This window comes from Heliangelus exortis, chromosome 17 (assembly GCF_036169615.1).
Source record: "Heliangelus exortis chromosome 17, bHelExo1.hap1, whole genome shotgun sequence".
NCBI lineage: Eukaryota > Metazoa > Chordata > Aves > Apodiformes > Trochilidae > Heliangelus > Heliangelus exortis.
In genome coordinates, this window is record NC_092438.1 from 847,139 (window position 1) to 861,004 (window position 13,866).

Below are 13,866 nucleotides of genomic sequence, written 5' to 3' on the forward strand. Positions count from 1 at the left end.
TAAATAAATAAATAAATAAATAAATAAATAAATAAATAAATACACAAGGCCAGGTCTCCTCCCATCCACCTCTAACACCCACCTTGGCTGCTCACCACTGGGGGAGAAGAGCAGGAACACTGCTCGCTCCCACTGCCCTCCCTGTGCTGTCACCTCCCAGCCCAACCACGGGGAGACACATGTGGGAAAGCAATTAGATTGGAATCTAGTTTCCTCTTTCTACCTTGCCTCTCTCTTTTCTTTACTTAGATATTCTTCAGTATGGTAACTAATATGATTTGTGTTTAGCACAGTGTGAAACAAGAATGATTTATGGGTCTGTTAGCACTACACAGCTACCTGACGCTATCTCAGCCCCCCGAAAGGGCACTCCAAGAGCAGCTTGACGAGAGTTCTGACATTACGTGCAATTATTTTATACCCTGCCCACATAATCACTGTTATTCTGCTCTCCTGGTGCCTGTGTGCTCTCCTTACACCACACTGGGCTCTGCTGTGGGAGACAATAGGACCAGGACCCTCACCTAGCACCAACCCCCAGCACCAACCCTCGGCCCATGGACCGAGCTGCTGCAGGGTTTAAATTGATGCTTCAGCCCAGATTAACTCCTGCCTTAGCTAAAACCTAATGCAGGCTCAGTCTGTATTTCACGACCAATAGCTAATGCAGAGGCTCTGCATGCTTGGAGATGGATCAGACCCAGCTCCTTGGGTGTGCTCAGGGCTCACTCAGTGACTCGGGTACCAAAGTCATATGGAAAAATCTCTGGTATCAGTCAAGTTTTACCCATGGCTCCATCAGGGAGGACCCTGTGCCTCTGCGCCAGTGAGTGCCCTTCATTAATTCTTAATGCTGCCCCAAGAACACCCAGAGTCCTCCTTGGCTTGGCAGCATGCCCCAGCCAAGGGGCAGACAATAAGCAGGGCCCCCTCCCTTCCTTCAGCATATAGCAAGAAGCCAAATGAAATAATGAAAGTAACTCATTTTAATGCCACAGAGGGAATTGTTTTATTGCTAAAGCAGCAAATAGAACTAATTGAATCCACTGGAAAAGAAAAAAAGAAAAAAAAAAAAAAAAAAAAGGAAAGAAGGAAAGGTGCAGTGCACAGAGAGAAAGGGTGGACTGGAGCCTGAATATTCATGGGCCTGGAAACAGCAAATCCTCGAATGCAAAATATCCTCCTTACTGATAATAGTGCCAAAGGCAATGAATGCACAGCGCTCGCAGAGAGGGAGCTGGGAACGTTTGCATTTACAATATACTTTTTTAAAGCAATATTGTGGAACAAATTCTCTGGTTCATTAAGTTCCTTTGCACCTCCCTGGCAAAACCTGGGAGCAAGCACCAGCACCAAGGGCACCTGCAGCTGAGCCCCCTGTGAGGCAACTGCTCCACTGCACCCTGGACACATCCAGAGCCCACTCGGGACAGAGAGGGGACCAGGCAGCTCCCTGCTGGGACAGGGGTGTGGAGCCAGCAGTGATTGCCCCTCCCTGCCCCGCTGGGCTGCTGGGCTGGGGCACTTCATCCCAAATCCCTTCCCATTTCACACATCACCAGCTAAACCTGCCACAAGCTTTTAAACTCTCTGTTTTCAGGGAACCTTAATTTTCAGTGGCAACATATATATATTAGTGTAGAGGGCTGCATGTTAATTAAGGCAGCATTCATGTTCTTCATTACAATACTAAGTCATCCAGCAAGAAACTCCAAGGATATAAATCCCATAAATGAAAGAGCAGCTGCGTATTCTGCTCTGCACATTTCAGCAGAGAGGCACCAGTGTACCAAATGCCTGCAACAGGGGGTGTGCCAGGAGGAAAACCAGATCAGAAACACAGTTTGCACTCAAGGCTTTACAACATTCTTTCAGCACCACTCCAAATGTCAGCACTGAATTTGCACCAGCAAAGCCCTGAGTGTGCCCCGGTCTGCTCCTGGCCCCCTGGGGACCCCCAAGGCCCAGCAGGGGTGCAGGGGTGCCCCAGGGGGTGCTCCCAAACCTGAGGGCAGAAACAGGGGCCCTCCATGGGCAGGAGCCATTGGAGCTGCAGAGAAGGGGGAATCTCATCCTGCACCCCTTCGCTGGGGGCTTGGGGCTGGGCTGTCCCCGAGCTCCCTGCAGGACAGAGCCCCAGGATGGGTCCCCCATCCCTCCCTGCATCAGCTCCTGCTCCTCATCCTCAGGCACAGCCAGGAGCTGTCGTCTCCCCTTCCCCACAACGTGCTGGCAGCACCAGCACAGGTTAACAGGGACATCATCACAGGTTAAAGCTCACGTCCACGCTGGAGCCATGCAGGGACCCCGGCCAGCAGGAATTCCTCCTGAGACCACCACCTCAACTGCAACCAGTACCTCTGAACTCAAACAGTAATCAACAAACTCCTGAAGTACTCTGATGATGGGAAAACACTCCCTCACTGTGGCCCACCACAAAAAATGGCTGAAGGATTTATGTGCAGGTTTTCCAAATGAGGCAGCCTATGGCAGAGACACAGACACTCTCCCACAGAGACAAACACATCCCAAGATGAGAGTGCTTCAGAATACTATGTGGAAACAGAGTAATAATAAAACACCTTGATGTAACTTTACTAGCAATGGCTCCAGCAGAAAAGCCTGTAATGATCTAATAACACGTTTCCCCTGCTGCCACTCCAGCTTTGAGAAATCCAGGGTAGTTTGAGCCTTAAATCCATCCTGCTTCTCCTTTGTCATTAATTGTTAGACTGTTCACATTACATGTTTTACATACCAAATAGACTCCAACTTCATGGTGGGCTAGACTGCAGAAATGCCTCTTTTAATCTTCTTAATTCTAAAGTAGTATCAAACTTTAATATTTTTAAATGGAGTGTACATTTACTCACATCTGACAATATCACTACAATTTAGGAGCAATAAAAGTCAAGCTCCCGTCTGCATGATAAGCTTGCAGCTTTATTTCCAGAGTTCAATCAGTTAACCTAGGAGAGCAATAGCTCCCCTACAATGAGTAACGATGCAGAATAATATTTAGATAGAGATAAACCCTTCTTGCATAGGAAATTGCGTTACAATTTGCCGGGTCTTAGAAATTCTCAGCGAGATGCGTTAGTTTACCAGTGAAGTTATTGCCTCGGGCATTTTTCCACAGTGCTTTGATTATTTTCAGGGGTTTCTAGAGGATTTGGAGCTGACTAAGGAACTGTTACTGTTTTCAACCCAGGCGTGCGCAGCAGACCCAGAGGCACCACCTGCACCCTCCTGCCCCATGGATGTGCAGGCAGTGCCGGGAGAGCAACCCCAGGGGCATCCTAGGTGGCATCCTGAAGGAGCATCCCCAGGGGGGGCTGAGAGGAAGACCCAAAGCCCATCTCTGCTGTAGCCAGCACAGCCACAAGCTCACTGACCCTGCTGCTGGGCCCCTTTGGGTGTTTGTCCCATCAGGCCCAGCCCCATGGGACAGACACGGTTCCAACAGCAGCTGCAGCAGATGCCTGGTCAGTTTGGATTGCTCTCTCTTGGCCAGACATTTAATTTCTCTTGGGCAGCCATTAATGATGCCTGGTGAGCAAAAGCACTGCCGAGTGCCTCCCCTCCACAGCCCTGGCCAGGTTTCATCCCCTCCTGCTCCAGCAGCCACCACACTTCCATCTCCTTCCCAGCAGCTGAAGCTGTCCTGCACCACCCTCCCCAGCTCCCCTCCAGCTCAAGCCCAGCTGCTGAATTCTGCTCTTTGTCTTTCTGTGTGCTTTGAACAGCTGAGGCAGCAGAGGCAGAGCCCTCCTCTCCTGGGGGACTGCTGTCCCCCCCACGCATGGGCTGGCTCTGCTGGCCACTGGCACCACTGAGCAGGGGATGGTTGGTGCTTTACACCCTCCAAACCCACCCAGCAGCACGAGTGCTGACACTGTCCAGGGACTGACCAAGTGGGGGGTGAACCCAAGGGCACCCACAGCCCCCCAGCAGCAGCAGCTCTGGGATCCAGGGTCTGCCACCAGCACCTCCTGAGCCAGCACTTCAGACTCATTGGAGTCTCTTTGATTTTAAACAATCAGGACTGGAGCTGAGTGCTGCCCCATGAACACCCTGCCCAGGCCATGCAGCCCCCCCTGCCCCCCACCCTGGGCTCAGCGCTGGGTCTTGAGCTGGGGACAGCTGAGCCCCTGGGGCCCCTGGAGCATCCCAGAGCCCCTGCATGCTCCAGGGATGGGGTGGCTGTGTCTCCTGGTGTTAGGGTGATGGCAGCTCCTGCTGTCAGCTGCTGAATCCAAATGTGAATTTAACACACGCTCCTGACACTGCCGTTGGCTTTCCAGGAGTGTGCCCACTGCTCAGCTTGATTATATGAATGTCCATCAAGAACAAACACAGAAAGGGCAGAGCTGAGGCTGAAGTAAAGTTATTTGCAGATGTGGATGAATGCTAAGAGAAAGTATATTATATTACTGGACCCATCTCAATGCAAGATGAAAGGAAATATGCTCTAAAACAAAGGGGAGCTGCAAATTCGGGCTACCAGAGCAACACTGTTCTGCTAGGATCCAAAATGATTACCCACAAATGAAGGAGGGGGGCAAGTCCACTCCAGCCTGGCTCTGGAGGGAATGGAAATCAGATTTTGGCTTGAAATGTGTTACAGCCATCTCCATGATACAAAATAAGGACTGGCAGATAGAGTTATTTTTATCCAAAGTCAGTTCTGTTTAGTAGGTCTGTGGCTATAACTGATGCCCCTGTGCTATTTCCTCTTCCCCCTCGTCCCCCTGCCTCAGTTTCTCCAAGACTTTGATGAGATCAGAGCAGACAGCTGTGGGTATACTTTGGGAGGATCCTACATTACTGAACTGTAAAAATCAGCTGTGGATTTTGCATCCACCTTCAGCATTTGGCCTGTTTATATTGCCAAATAAATTCTTTAAAGAAGTACTGTACTTCACAGGAGAGCTTGTCAAGGTAAATACATTCATTTACATAAAATGTGACTAGCAATTGAAATGTTAAAGCCATAAAGAGCAAGTTTATGATCCACCCTTGATGCTTGGATGTATAATATGACAAGGGGGAAAATAGTGCTCCTCGCAACATTTACTAAATTGGTGTGTGGACTCTGGGGATGGGAATGGGAGATTTGAAAAAACAGGTTGGAGGGTTTTTTGAGATTGGTTTGTTGGCTGTTTGGGTTGTGATTTTTTTTTTCCCATAAATATGGATCTTTTCTACAGCCTTCAGACAGTTGGCTTTTAAATACCCTCCTTCAGCTTGGAAACAGCAGCTCCCCAAGCAGACAGACAGGCAGCTGGGCAGGGGCTGTGTGGGAAGGGACTCCCCGGGGGTTCGGGCCTCAGCTCTGGGGGGGGAGGGCAGGACCCAGGGGGAACAGGCAGGACCCTGGCCACACACTGAGTGTGTGCACTGAGTGTCCCCAAAACAGTGGAAGCAGCAAACAGAGCCCAAGTGCTGCAGCAGAGGTCTGGGCACAGCTCCTGCAGGGTTGGATCACGGGGATGCTGAGCCACTCCCGGATGGATCCTGCCCTGGATCTCCACCCCCCACACCCCAGGAGTGAAGGCAGTGTCAGGCTTTGCTGGGGCTGAGCTTGTGCCTTTGATCTGAACACTAATTTCTCACTGTGATTGAGGAGACAATTATAATTTAGGATTTTCTTTTAAAATTTTTAAAAGGGATGAGAAACCAATTTAAACCATTTCAAATCCTACATAATACTTTTTTTAAAGTGAATAAAAAGGATAAAATGGACTGCTGCCTACACACGTACCACAGTGAAATTACAATATCCACACTTAATGCTCTGGAAAGTTTGATAGTGCATGCTCCTCACCTGAACCCAGCACGAACATTTCAGCCATTCATTCATACTCCTACCCTTCTCAATTCATTGAAACCTCTTCAAGAAAAAATCATTTGAAAGAAATTACCTCTGTGTATTACACCATGAGCAGAGAGAAATGTCCCACACGAGCCTCTCCAGCCCCCAAAGCAATAAAATTTCTGCTGAAGTGGATGATATAATGACTCAGGGAAAAGAAGTCCCCATGACAACAAGAGGTAAGAGAAATCCATGAAAAGCAAAAGACTCCGACCTCTCTTGGTACAAGGTGTCACCAATTTGTGCTGGAATTTTCACTTTGAAAACTGAAAGCCTTTGTCTGTAACTTTCTTTGAGAACCTGTTGTTCCTTCTTTGCCTGGCTGGGCTCTGAACAGAGCAGAATGAGGCTCGCTAAATCAGAAGCCTTGCAGGGGTGAGGCTCATCATTTAAACCCGTGAATGCAACCAGCTGACTCTTTGCCTCTCTCTGTTCCAAAGGGGCTGTTTTTCCCCAGGCTTGTTTTTGCATTTTCTGTAGCATCTACGTGCTGGAGTGATACCCCATCCACACACAGAGCAGAGCTCACCAACTTCAACATGACAAACACCACTTAAACCAAATAATATCTGCTGTGTTTTCTCTGTGGATTATTGAGCAAAATCCTAGAAAAAGAGTGTTCTTGAAAATACAGCATAACAGTTTGGTTATTTCAGGCCTGGTAACCTACGACAGCTCCCTGTGTGCTCCCAGGGATGTCACCAGCAGAGGCACCCCTGCACCAGGAGCATCCCTGCACCAGGGGCACCCCTGCACCAGGGGCACCCCTGCACCAGGGGCATCCCTGCACCAGGGGCATCCCTGCACCAGGGGCACCCCTGCCTTGGCTGGCTGGTGCCCTGAGCCCTGGGCTCTGCCCTCCCGGGTGCTCCTGGGCTGCCAAGGGAGGGCCATGCAGACCCCCCCAGCTCTCTGCACTGTGAGCCCCCTGTCACCCCCAAACACACATTTCACCCGGAGGCAGAAGCAGCTCTGCAGAATCAGGTGTGCTGGAGCACTCCCTGCCACCACCTTGTCCCTGGCACTTCTCTCCCTCTCTCTGCAGGAGCAGCAAGCTCAGTATGAGGGGCTGCAGGTGTGAGAGCCACTGCCATTCCCATGGCTACAGCCCAGCAGCCTAGGGAGAACCATCATCGGGTGATAAAACACTGCCAAGAGGCCAGTTCATTCCTGCATCCCAGTGCCTGGGCTGGAACTGATCAGCAAGGCAGGAGCAGGCACAGGGTGGGCCCTGGAAGGGCTGGAAGTCCCCCAGCTCTGGCAGGCAGTGGGTTCATTCGTGGAGCAGAAAACAAACCATGCCTGGTGTTGGAGGGGCCTCTCTGCAGTCCCCAAAGGGGTGAAACACAGGAACCAGCCAGCAGACAGCCTGGCGCCCACACCCTGGGACTCTACTGGGAGCAGGACCCTGGCATCATGGGCTTGATCCACATGGGCTCAAAAGCAAAGTACACATGTAGGACCTAACCCAGACCTAAAGGTTTAGGAGGGATGAAGGGAGCAGGTACTGAGGGAGCTGTGCCCAGGGATCCATGGCAGCTCAGTCACTGCATTTCAGCCAAAGCCAACAAGCAGCAGGTCCCAGAAAAAACATCAATAAGCTTTCCCCAAGTTCCCAGAAGCATAGAGGGCACTGGGAAGGGCTCATGCATTACCAGCATCCCCAGCATCAAGCCCCATCCACCTGACCTGTGGATGTTCCTGCTGAGCCACCCTGAGGGAAGGGCTTTGATTTCCCCAATTCCCTGAGCTGATCCCAGAGGCAGGAGCATTGCCCAGCAGGGCAATCCCAGCAAGGGTCACACTGCCTGGGGCTGAACTGAAATGGGTCTCAGTGATTGCTGCCCAGCAGCTGCTGGGGGGGCTCAGCCCACGGCCCCCGACACACCCCACACCTCCTCTGCCAGCAGCCACAGCCAGGCACCTGCCTTGGGTCAGACCCAGTGCACAGAAAGACCCAGCAGCCTCTGACCAGCACAGTGAGAAGGTGGGGAGATGATGAAGAGCCCTGGGAAGAGCAGAGCCCATCACAGTGATAACGAGGCACGACGGCCACTTCCAGCACAGAGGAGTTGATGTCCACAGGGACACAAGTGAGAGCGGTGGCTCCACAGTCACAGCCAGCTGCTCCTTGGAACCACTGCTCAGGGCACATGTTATACTCCCTGTCACAGCATTATTCATTATTTGCATGAGGTAGCAGCTCACAGAATAGCACACAGGCCTGACTGTTAGGGAGAATGCTGAAAAAAACCCAGACAGGCGGTGAAAATAGCATTAGACATGCAACTCATTTGATTGTCTGTCATGGTGGCTGCTCCCTGCCGTGGGACTGCTCCACGCATGAAGCTGTGCCCCTGGAGAAGTGCTCAACGTGCACAGGCCTAGGGCAGAGAGAGGAACGTGGTCTAATTACAGAGACACTGCTGCAGCTTCTCCATGAGGGCTCCACTGAGGGAGAGGGAAGGAGTAAAGCAATGTGCACGTACACATAGAATTTAATTCCTGAATGACTGGAATAAGCTTCAAATCAGTGAACTTTAGAATGCTACAATTTGATTTCCCCGCTATCAGATACTCTCTTTGCATTGTGGAGATCATGTTTTTGTTAAAACTTCGAATTTGTTTTCAAAATGCTTCTACTTGTCTGCTGAACACAGCATGTCAGGTTAGCCTTGGAAGCGTGAGCAGACAGAGCTGAACCACCTCACAGTGCTGCACCTATGGGCAGTGGGGACTGGGAGCACTCGGCTGTTCCTCTGAGCTCTGGACCTACTGAAGTGCCAAAGGGCTCAGAGCTGGTCATTTGCACAAGCAGAAGGACCCAGGTAAAGTGCCACCTGTGCCAGTGCTGAGGGCACTCACACTCTGCACACAGACACCAAAACCGTTTCTGCTCTGACACCTCCTGAGTGGTCACCAGCAGCACTGGAGCATCTGGAGGTGTCAGCATCCACACAAGAAACAGTCCCACCCCTAAACCTGCTGGTGATGGGTGGCACAGCTATTCCAACCTGATCACCTCCCCCTCTCCAGTGCTTAAAGCCACCCAAGACTCCAGGGAAGCCAGGACTCCCACAGAGAGTCCTCCATCTCCCAAGGGGCAGATGCTGTGGACAGTTTGCAGTTCCCATTATCCACAAATCCTCTCTTGCTCCTGAACCTGTTTCATGCCTAGGCAAGGAACTCGAGCATATCCCAGGTGCTACTTCTGCTTGTGCTGGTAAAGAGCATTTGTAGATGTAAGCTAAATTTCTTCAGTGCTCAGGGGCCTCCCATGACTCCCCATCATTCTGCTGCCCTTGCTGTGCTCTCAGAAAGGCTCACACGGGTCATTCCCAATGGGAGGATAGCTCAGGGCAGAGCTCACACCATGGGCCATGAGCATCACATGGGAGATGCAAACATCCCAGGGGGCTGTGCTGGGGGTTACCAGTGCCTGGGCTGGCTGGGCAGCATGAGAACCCCTGTGCATCCAGGGAGCAGGAGGACATTTGACACTGACTAAAAATCAGCAGCAGTTCCTACAGGCAAGGATGGCATATCCTGAGGTTGAGAAAGAACGAGTGGGTGAAGAAGCACCAGTGGGAAAGGCAGGTACCTGCTCCTCACCACAGCCTTCATCTGCAGTGTGACCAAGTTCTGGCATCCTATAAGGGACAAAGTCAGCAAAGCTCGTCACTGAAGACAGTGTTACTGCCAGGTATCTGTGCCCTGGACTTAGGAGAGAGCGATGAAGATATGCAAGTAATGTATACACCAGAGAGAAGTGTTGCCACAGTGTTAACAAAAGAAAAGGTTAGAAGTCACTTCCCACTCAGTCTTTATCACTGGTTAATAGTGACCCAGATACCTCCAGCATTAAGGGTTAAAAAAAAAAACAAAAAAAAAAAAGCTAGATCTCACAACAGAAGTTGATGTACAAGGGGGTATGATGTGCAGTTGAAGGAAAAGCTGCATCACTGACGTTGTCCCTCCAGAGAGCTCAACATGAGGATGCACAGAATCACAGATTACAAACACACAAACAGTTCTGGCAGCATAACAGTAACCAGCTGGAACAAGCCTTCAACCCAGTTTGCATCTGTACGTGTGCAGGAAGACCTTGGTTCAGTAATTTCTACATAAACATTGACTGCAGAGTGAAAGCAATCACAGGCAGCAAGGCTTTCCCTAGAGGTTCCCAGGAGAACAGACCTGCAGCAGTCAGCTCCCCTTGCCCTGGCTCCAGCTCCGAGAGACATCCTGGACACAGTGTTCAGGGCTCACCAAAATTCCAGGCAGCAAACACATCATTATTCCAGCATGGGACACAGACACAAGGAACAGTGGTGTTTAGGTACCGTGTCCATTTTACAGGTGGAGAAACCAAGATGAGAAAAACCTCTGCTCTTCCCTCCAGCTCTGCTGGACCAGGGCATGTTCCCAGTGCTGAATGACAAAGCAGCCCTGAGGGTCTGCTCTTCCCTGGTTTCACTACATAAGAAAAACTTGAGAGTATTAAAAGCTCACAGTTTATAAATCATAAAAAGAAGTGTGATACGCAAAGTATAAACACAAGAGAAGTCACTGTGAGGAGATGCTGCTATAAACATTTCAGTAGTTGCTTCTTTGCTTAAAGAAAATTGACATTTCTGTGGAGAGAACTCCAATTACTCTGCCTGGGACACAGGTGCCAGCAGCCAGCCTCACCCATGCACTCAATCAGGTAATCTCAGAGGTCAGCAGGAAACAGCTGCTGGTGTGGATGGCCACATTCCCCCCCCTCCCTCTGTTTTCCCTTCATGTCTGCACGGCACTGAGCTGCCAGCCACCTGCTGCTGGGACAGCACCAGGGGACACGGAGATCTCCAGCCCTGTGCCCTGTCCCAGCAAGCACGAAAAACTTGCCAGGAGAAAGGAGAGGAATGCTTTTTGGGTGCAAAACGGCTTTAGACTACGCAAGCCGGGCAAGACCTCAGGGCCACAGTGTCAATTAAGGGGCTATGTAATTAATTTATCCCGTGAGCAGACAATCCATCCCCCAGCCTAGTCTGTTCAGGACCATCACAACCCAGCTCTGACCCAACCTTTTCTTCTCCTACCTCTCTGCCAGTGCTAGAAATCAGCTAAACAAACCCCGGAGCTACTGCAGGGATGACAAAAATCTCAAAACGCATTCTGCAGATAAAAACCTGTGTGTGCCTTTTACTCCAGGAGAGGAGTTACGCCCACTCTCTAGCCCTTTTCTTGTATCATGGCTTTAAAGATGAAAAAGCAGCTGCTTGCCATATTCAGTGCTTGATCTTCTTCTGCCTATTTTGAATAAAACCAAACCTTTTTATATGTCACTTTCCAGCCTCTTCCAGCAAGTTTCTAAAGTTATTTTTTCAAAGCAAGACTTTCCTGCAGGAAAATTCAGTAAAATAAGATACTGTGTTTGAAATTTATACATATAAACACAATAACCACAGTGAATCCTTTATTCCTTTCCCATGTCAGTACAGCACATGGAAAGACACTCAGAGACAAATGCTCTTTCCCATGCTGATCTCCACTTTATTGAAGTCCTTCAAGAAAATCCCTAAGCATTTTAACAAAGCCAAGTGGATCCTACACCAAATAAGTGTTATGAAGCCTTTGCTTCCACAATTGCTATAGAAGACTGACTGGAGTTCCTCACATTTAAATGCCATTGGCACAAAGACCACACATTCTGCTTTAATAAAGAGTGACCAGATAATCCAAGCAGTAACTATTTGCCTCTCTTTAATTTTCCCTTCATTTTTCAGAGCAGCTAAACATCTTCCATACCAACTGCAACAAAAAGACAGAACTTTGCCAGCTAAACCACGGACCATTACTTACAAATAAACGAGTATGGGTTGCTTACAACTGTAAGCTAAAGAACTGCTAAGAATTTGCAAGTTCAGCTGGTGTATTGCATTTTTTTAGTTTTGAGAGAGAGAAACCCTGAGCCATCACAATTCATTGATTTGTGAGACCTGCCAAGGCACTTAACACTTCATTACTGCAGAACAGTATTTTCTAATAATCAGGACTTTTAGCATAAGATTCCTTTAAAATGCTACCCTGTGTGAGACAACACTCATAGACTTTTTTTTCACAAAGAAAATTAGATCTTGTCAATGGAAAAAAACTTTCTGACATGGAACTTGTTGAATTAAGAGTAAATCCTACTTGTGAAGTCACCCCAGCAGCCTGTGGGAAAACAGATATCTTTTACCTCAGAGCCCTCAGCACCACCTGGAACAGCGTGCAGTCAGGTTTATTTCAGCAATTATTAATTACTGAGCTATTCGGACACGTTTTACGCCAAGAACAGCTGGACTGCCACTATCTGCCTAAGCACTCTGTGCACGGGAATCACGGGAAAAAGATGTTTTCGCACATTTTCTGCCTTCCCAGAAAACCGCATTTGGAATCACCGCAGCTGCCAGGCGAGGCACCCACGCGATCGCCCGGCCAGCCCTGGCACCGCGCTCCGGCTGCGGGCTACGCACCCGCACGGTGGTCCCAGGACACGCCGCGGGCCCCGGCCCCCGGCCTCCTCTCTCCCCCCATAGCGTCTGGGGGACGCCGCGGTGTCTCCGGGATCCACCGCCCAGACACCCGGGGGACAGGGGGAACCCCCACACGGTTCCCACGGACACACGTCCGCACCCCGAGCCCCCGCGTTCTCACCTGTACCACTCCAGCCCCTTCTCGTAGTTCCTGTCGAAGAAGTGGGGTTCGGTGCCCACGGCGCGCACGTCGGGGTGCGCTCGGATGGCCTCCAGCAGAGCCCGCGTCCCCCCTTTCTTCACCCCGATGATGAGGGCTTGCGGCAGCCGCTTCTCGCCGTAGTCCGGCGTGGTGCTGCCGCCGCCGCGGCTCCCGGGGCTGCCGGCCCGGCTCAGCTCCTCGTCCGTGGTACTCGACTCCTGGGGATCCCTCTCAAAGGCTCCGCTCTGCGCCGTGATCACCTCCCCGGGGGCCAGCGGGGTCCGCAGCCAGGCACCCGCCGCCCCTTCCCGGCTGTTGTTGAAGGCCCGTGTCGGGGCCGCGGAGGGGGCCGGGGCTCTGGAGCCGCTGGCGGGGGAGCGCGGGGCCGCCGTGGCGGGGAGCGCTGGAGGGGAGCGCGGGGCCCCGGAGCCCGCCGTGCCGAGGAACAACACGGCGGGGGAACGCGGGACCGCCGTGCCGGGGAGGGCGGCGGGGGAGCGCAGGGCACCCGGGCCGGTGCCCCCCATGAGGTTGTAGCACAGGTACGTGAGGCAGAGCGAGAGGCTGCACATGCAGAGGAGCTTCCGCGCCGGGGGCACTTTAGAGCCGCGCCCGCCCGACACCCCCGGCTGGGCAGGGGGGGACATGGCTGCTCCCCGCTCCTCGCCCCGGGCACCGGGCGCACATGGTGTCAGCCGCGGCCCGGCCGCCCCAGCCGCATGGGGCGCCGCTGCCCCCCCGCCCCGCCGCCGCCGGGGGGGAGCCCCGCATGGCACGGTCGCCGCCGGCCCCCGCCGGGCACCGGCGCGCCTGGGCTCAGCGCGGCAGCGCCCCGGTGCCGCCGGCTCCGCACTGGTGCTGCCCGAGTTCCTGCTGCGAAACTTTGTGCCGGGTGGGAGGCGGGAGCGCGCTCTCGGCGCGGGGAGGGGAGCGAGAGGGCCCGCCCCAACCGGGAGCGCGCCGAACCCCGCCGGTCAGAACCACAGACAGCGTCGGTCAGAACCACGGACAACGGGCGGGAGGACCGCGGGGTCTCAGAGCCCCGCCGGCTGCATCCCTGCTCCCCCGTGCTGTGCCACATCCACCCCCTGCCCGCACTCACCCCTGCGGGCAGTGCGTGTCACCCCAGGGCACGGGCAGTACCAGCTCTCCTCTACAAATCCCTCTCCTTTCCTGCAGCAGAAATCGCCATGCCTCAGCTCCTTGGCCCCTTATCTCAGGCTGCTCCCACCTACCCTTCCCTCCCCCTCTCACCACACTAAAACCACACCTCCTGCCCAAATCCT

At 52.3% G+C, this 13,866-nt stretch overlaps 1 protein-coding gene across 1 annotated transcript in view; it reads right to left on the minus strand.

The window, feature by feature from the left end:
- The window catches only part of HS3ST4 (heparan sulfate-glucosamine 3-sulfotransferase 4), a 49,628-nt gene extending 36,191 nt beyond the window's left edge, over nt 1-13,437 (minus strand). Inside the window, exon 1 of the mRNA XM_071760824.1 lies at nt 12,560-13,437. Coding sequence (XP_071616925.1) covers nt 12,560-13,227 — 668 coding nt within the window. The 5' untranslated portion in view covers nt 13,228-13,437. The remainder of the gene's footprint in view (nt 1-12,559) is intronic.
- Nucleotides 13,438-13,866: the final 429 nt, after the last annotated feature.